Source organism: Sinocyclocheilus grahami, unplaced genomic scaffold (genome assembly GCF_001515645.1).
Source record: "Sinocyclocheilus grahami isolate Dianchi unplaced genomic scaffold, SAMN03320097.WGS_v1.1 scaffold1323.1, whole genome shotgun sequence".
Lineage (NCBI taxonomy): Eukaryota > Metazoa > Chordata > Actinopteri > Cypriniformes > Cyprinidae > Sinocyclocheilus > Sinocyclocheilus grahami.
The window spans coordinates 371,596-378,017 of NW_015506502.1; the positions used below are offsets into that span (position 1 = coordinate 371,596).

Below are 6,422 nucleotides of genomic sequence, written 5' to 3' on the forward strand. Positions count from 1 at the left end.
GTATATATATATATATAATACACACACACACACACATATATACAAACACACACAAAGAAAAAAAAGTAGATAGACTAGAAAAAATAGAAAGCTAGTGTTTGTTTGTTTAAAAAAAAAGAAGAAAAAAATATAGATAAATATAGATAAAGTAGAATTAAAATAGAATAGAAAGTGTTAGAGTTAGAGGGTCAAATAAAGGTGGAACAGATGTGTTTTTAGTCGTTTCTTGAAGATGGTTAAGGACTGCTCAGATTGATTTGAGCAGGTCATTCTACCAGGAGGGAACAGTTAATGAAAAAGTTAGTGAAAGTGATTTTGTGCCTCTTTGAGATGGCACAATAATACGCCGTTCACTTGCAGAACGCAAGCTTCTATAGGGCACATAACTCTGAAGTAATGAATTTAGGTAAATGGGTGCAGAGCCAGTGGTGGTTTTGTAGGCAAACATTAATGCCTTGAATTTAATGCGAACAGCTACTGGTAGCCAGTACAAATTGATGAACAGAGGTGTGACATGCATTCTTTTCGGCTCATTAAAGATTAATCTTGCAGCGGCATTTTGGATTAATTGTAGAGGTTTAATAGCATCAGGATGGAATGAGAGGTAGAGTTGAGTGTCATCAGCATAGCAGTGATATGTCTGATATGATGTGTCTTCCCTATGACAGACCATTCTGTCAGTCTCTGTTGGCAGTCGTTCCTCCATACTCCCAGATAAGACCTGCCTCAGAGTTCCATTCCATATATAGTACTGCCCCAGGCCTGGGTCAGTCTATATCAGTGTCTCCACATGATACCTCCCTATGGGTAGGATGTGGCCTCTGTAGCACCCTTCTCCGGAAGGCTCGCTTCCCCATCGTTACTGCCAAGCTGTAAACAACAAACAGGAAAGGCATGAAGCACCTTTCATGAGGGTCAAAATCCCTTCACTTAAGAAAATATTTTCTATGGTAGAAACAGCGGCATGGCTATCTACAGCAGCGATGTACTCACCTTTTTGGTCCCTGCGAGTGCCGAGGTCAGCGAATTTGCGCTGGGAAGGTTATGACCTTTGCGTAGAATTTGTCTGACACGTGGCGGCTTGTCAACATTTGCAATGCCACAGGGTTGTGATGGGGTTCAGGTTGTGGCGCTTTCCATGGACCCTCTATGTCGAGTCACAACATAACTTGTAGTGACTGACAGATAGGGAACGTCTCGGTTATGTACGTAACCCTCGTTCCCTGATGGAGGGAACAGAGACGTTATGTCCCCATGCCTCATCCTCGAACCATCGCTGGCTGCCAGGGACACTTTCTCGGCTCCTCAGCATAAAACCTGATGAGTGGATGCACCTGTCGCCTATTTATACCCGTATGCATGGGGAGTGGCACAGGCATACAAAATCCACTAGCCAAACTTCATTAGCATTTTCTCTTAAAGTCAGAGCGGATTGGGGCCCTCAAGTAAACCCCCTATGCCGAGTCTCGACATAACGTCTCCATTCCCTCCATCAGGGAACAAGGGTTATGTACGTAACCGAGACGTTCCCTATCTGTCAGATGTTTTGTTCCAAACCTTTAATGTAAATAATTATTGTTTTTTTCTCTTCTTCGTTACGTGTATACATTATTGCAGATCCTGTGTTTTTGTTTTTGTTTAATTTTACCCAGTGCGCTAAAATTGAAGTATATAATTTCTTTAACACTTCTGTTGTGTTTACACTTTTTGGAGAATATAGAATAAATAAAGTACAATTCATGTACTTAAATATATTTCTGGCCTCAGCGTTAAAAAGAGAGTTAGAGAGTCTGTTAAATAGAGAATGCTGTTTCATAAATGTGATCTCTTGAGTATTTGTATTATGTTATGTAAAATGTGATTTTACCACACACACATTTACTTACATTTGCATAGACACTAAAATGTACAATGATGTATTGACAACATTTAAAACTTAAATCATTTACTTATGAACAACTATACAGGCATACAAATGTTTACAAATCATTATTTAATCTGTTTATTTGTTTAATTTACAGAATCAATCAGTTGTCTCTATTGTATTTATGATCAGTGATATTGTTTTCATGTTATTAATTACAGTTGGTTCATTTACTTGAAATAATATAATTTTTGTTCTGTTCTGTTCTGTGTGACTTCTGGTGTCTGCTCATTTCAAAGGATTACATAATTTTAAACAAGACTAAACTTTAAAATCTTTAAATGAATAAAATGTTCTTTTAATTTAATTTAATATTCTATTTTTTATCTTGTGTGGTTAACTGGAATTTATATATGGATTTTGGATGCTGTAACTTACATATGAGTAAGCTTTCTCAGGTTGCAGAAGGAATGCTTCTCTAACCTGCTCAGAGAGACATCCACGGTCAGATAGCTAAGGAAAGAATGGAGAAACTCCTGTTAAAATCTAGAATTTTATAAAAAATACAGCGTTATTTCAAGTTGCTTGCAAGTAGAGAGAAAAAAAACTCCTTTCAGTATTTATGATGAAATGTCACCTCAGTACTGTACATCTGTAAATAACCCATCAAACCTTCATCTGTAAATAGCACATATGCACATTCACAATTCTGTCTATAGACATTTTCTTTTTCTCTATATTTTTATTAAGTTGGCTTGAAAAAGCCAATTTACTGAAATCCTATTTAAACTTCTTTTTCTTCTTCTTCTGAGACAAAATTTTAAAATGTATCTCCTCCTATACTTTTAAAGCTACAACCACCAAACTCGGGTCAGACCTTCAGACTGGTCTGACTCGGGTTGCTATATCTTTTCTAACTGATCCGGCTTATGGTTTTCGTAAACCAGACTATCAAAACCACTTAAAATCCCATAGACTTTTATTGAGGGGGTGAAAACTTTTATACATATGGTGTATTTAACCTGTCTATTGCTATAGCAAAGCTTAACAACTCACTGAAAAAACAGCTAAAACCAGCCTAAGCTGACTGACTGCTTTGGCTGATCTCCCAAGCTGGCTTTAAAGTGGTTTTGTTTAGCAGGGCAGGCTGATTTTAGCTGTTTTTTTAATTTTTTTTAAAAAACTGGGTTTAGCTGGATTAGCATAGAAACATGTTAACAACATGCTAGTAACTTGCTAATAATGCTAGAAACATGCTAACAAAATGCTTGTAACTTGTTAATCATGCTAGAAACATGCTAGCAACTTGTTAAACATGCTAGCCTAATGCTAGTAACATGCTAATCATGCTCGAATCATGTTAGTAACATGGTAATCATGCTAGAATAATGCTAGCAACATGCAAGTAACTTGCAAATCATGTTAACATGTTAGTAACTTGCTAATCAATGTTAACAACATGCTAGTAACATGCTAGAAACATGTTAGTAACTTGCTAATCATGCCAACATGTTAACACCATGCTAGTAACATGCTAGTCATGTTAAAACATGCTAATCATGTTAGAAACATGCTAGTAACTTGCTAATCATGCTAACAAAATGCTAGTAACATGTTAATCATGGTAGCAACATGTTAGTAACTTGCTAATAATGCTAACAACACGCTAGTAACATGCTAATCATGCTAGAAACATGCTAGTAACATGCTAATCGTGCTAGCAACATGCTAATCATGCTAGAAACAGGCTAATCATGCTAGCAACATGCTATTCATGCTAGAAACAGCCTAGCAACCACCCCAGGTTCCCTAGCAATATGTTTTATATCTATCTGTTTTTCTGATAGAATGTATTGCCTTAAAAACATTCAAACTTTAACCTTTAAAACCATTTTAACTTTCAAACTGAAAACTTTCAGACTGCAAGCTTTTAAACCTTTTTCAAACTTTCTAGCTAGGCTTCTTCAAGCCAACTTAAAGTTTGTCTACAAACCTTTCAATCTAGTAACTATTGTAATTTATCATTTATTGTCTATTCTCTTTATTATTTATGTTTTTATTACCTTAATTATATGTCTGCACTATGTTTGTACTTTCTGTACTGGAAGCTCATAACACCCAAAACGAATTCCTTGTGTGTGTAAACACACTTGGCACTAAAGCTCTTTCTGATTCTGATCCTGATTTTCAGTCTTGTAATTTCATAATGTATTCAGGTATAGGGGAGAACAAAAGCAACTGTAAGTACACTACATTTCTTTAAACATTTAAAACGTTTAGGGTGTCGACAGACTTAGCACATGCACAGTAGAGATAAAGAAGTTTGATCATATCACTTTCTGAGAAATTTTTTGGTTTACTCTTCATTGTTGTAAAGAAATTTAATCAAGGTAATTTCCAACATTATATTGCTACTTATCTTCCCCAACTTCCTAAACTAAACACATCCTAGGACTAGCTGCTGATGCCTGTTCAGACAATGACTTACTGGCTGAAGGTAAAAGTAATAAGCAAAAATTGTCATTAAAAAAAACACACACTGCCAACAATTATTTTTTGTATCTCATCTTAATGATCACTCACAGTGACCACTTATACACTCCAGCATTTTCAGAATGGCAATACTCTAAATTATTGTCCTGTTCCTATATTTACAGAATATAGGAGTCACTCGTGAACCCTTGATTCCTATTTAGAAGACACCATATTGTCTCATATGATGCTCATAAGTTTCTTCATATTGCGTTAGTAGTTGATAACACCAAATCAGTAAAAGAATAACAATTGCACTATGAAAGATCTCCATGATTAGCCTGTTTAATTGCTTGACAATTTCTGTCCAATGAATGGATGACCTTAGCACAGGTGGGGTTTTGTTTGCAATTTCTGGTTCACTTGCAAAAAGGGCAGTGTGAAAGCGAACCACTACAAAGAAAAAAAACAAAAAACATTGTATTTGGTTCGGACCAAAGCAAGTGAACTAGCGGACTTTCCTGGTGTGAATACACCCTAAGGTACCATCAGGTTTGATTAATTCTGCAACCACTTTAAGGGTGTTTCACACCTGTAGATCAATTGCTTTGTTCAGAAACGGATTAAAATTATTACAGTGTTGTTTTTTATTCTTGGTGCAGTTCGCTTTCACACAGCAAAGTTTCTAAACGGACCAAAATTGTTAATACAAGTCACGTGCGAGTAAACTGTCCTCTCATTGGTCAAAGTTCCACGGTTTATTTTCCAGAATTCCGCTCATTGCTGTCATCCGTCAGGATGGAACGACAACAGCTTTGAGGGCTTATTGTTGGTGTTGTTTCTGTAGCTCTCATTATATTAATTTACCAATTTGACCAGGAGTCCAGGATTCGTCATGAAAAAATGCACCTACTAAGAAGAAGAGCAATAAGACGGCATTATAAAATGAAAAGGCGCGCTTTGATTTTGAATGGCGAAGACGTGCTCACCCACAGACATCACCTGCATCCCAATTTGCATACTATCCATCCTAAATTCTGTGATATTAGTAATTTTTAATACTATTTAGCGCAGATAGAGTGGATATGCACATTGGGATGCAGGGACCGTCTACTGCTATTCACTTAATTACCCATCATACATTGGATATAGCCTGATTCGTTGGTCCCTTGGATCGGATTGGTTTCTCACTACAACAGAACCACTCCACAGTTCGTTTTCAATCGAGTCGAGACCTCCTCGTTCAGGCGATCTCGGACTGATTGTTTTGGCGCGGATCCGAGCGCGATTGCTGTGTTCACATATGCCCAAACAAACCCAGTTAAGGGGGGAAACGCACCAGGTTCCGAAACAACGGGCCAGGTGTGAAAGCACCCTAAGTTTTATTCACTTAGCAAGATATCAGTGTGTATATACATACATACATATAGGCTATAGCTATAAATATATGTACGTGGTCTCTGACAACTGGCTCTGGTCTCTAAAAAAGTACTTACATTCTTGAGATATTGGCCATATTTGCAAAGGCATCTTGGGGAACTGTCATCAGGCTTGACTCATAGAGACCTCTACAATTGAAAAGATCATCACAAATACATACACAATACACAAATTTGTATGATAATTACAACTTATTTACATTTACATATTAAACAATGTTGCACATGGAATTTAAAAGAACATTCTTGACAATACAATGTTAAATATCACAAAATTTAGATACCTACTGTAGCGAATCAGCTCATGGGGAAATATGAATAATTAATCATAACTAGTTATAATTAATTATTAATATTTAGATCCGCTGTAGATATTTACTTGACCTCTCAGGGTCAACTGTCTGTCAATTCTAAGAACGTTAATTTCCTGGTTAAGGGAAATAACTTTCTTACTGTACAACTCTACACAGAGCCTGTAGCATAAATCTGCATGATTAGGGACTCCAGTTATGAGCAAACAATGAACAACGTCAAGTGTGATACAAGTAAGACTTTATTAACTACATAAACTCTTAAACTAGTCTAACATACAACATAAACACTGAAACTAGTCTAACATACACATACACACACACACACACACACAC

The 6,422-nt window shown here is 36.5% G+C and overlaps 1 protein-coding gene across 1 annotated transcript in view; it reads right to left on the bottom strand.

Annotated features, from left to right (window-relative positions):
- Positions 1-6,422, bottom strand: part of LOC107569215 (thyrotropin receptor-like) — a 73,946-nt gene that overhangs the window by 15,220 nt on the left and 52,304 nt on the right. The window contains exons 2-3 of the mRNA XM_016255243.1: positions 5,833-5,904; positions 2,303-2,377 (exon numbers count right to left, since the gene is read on the bottom strand). Of these exons, the coding sequence (XP_016110729.1) occupies positions 2,303-2,377; positions 5,833-5,904 (147 nt within the window). The remainder of the gene's footprint in view (positions 1-2,302; positions 2,378-5,832; positions 5,905-6,422) is intronic.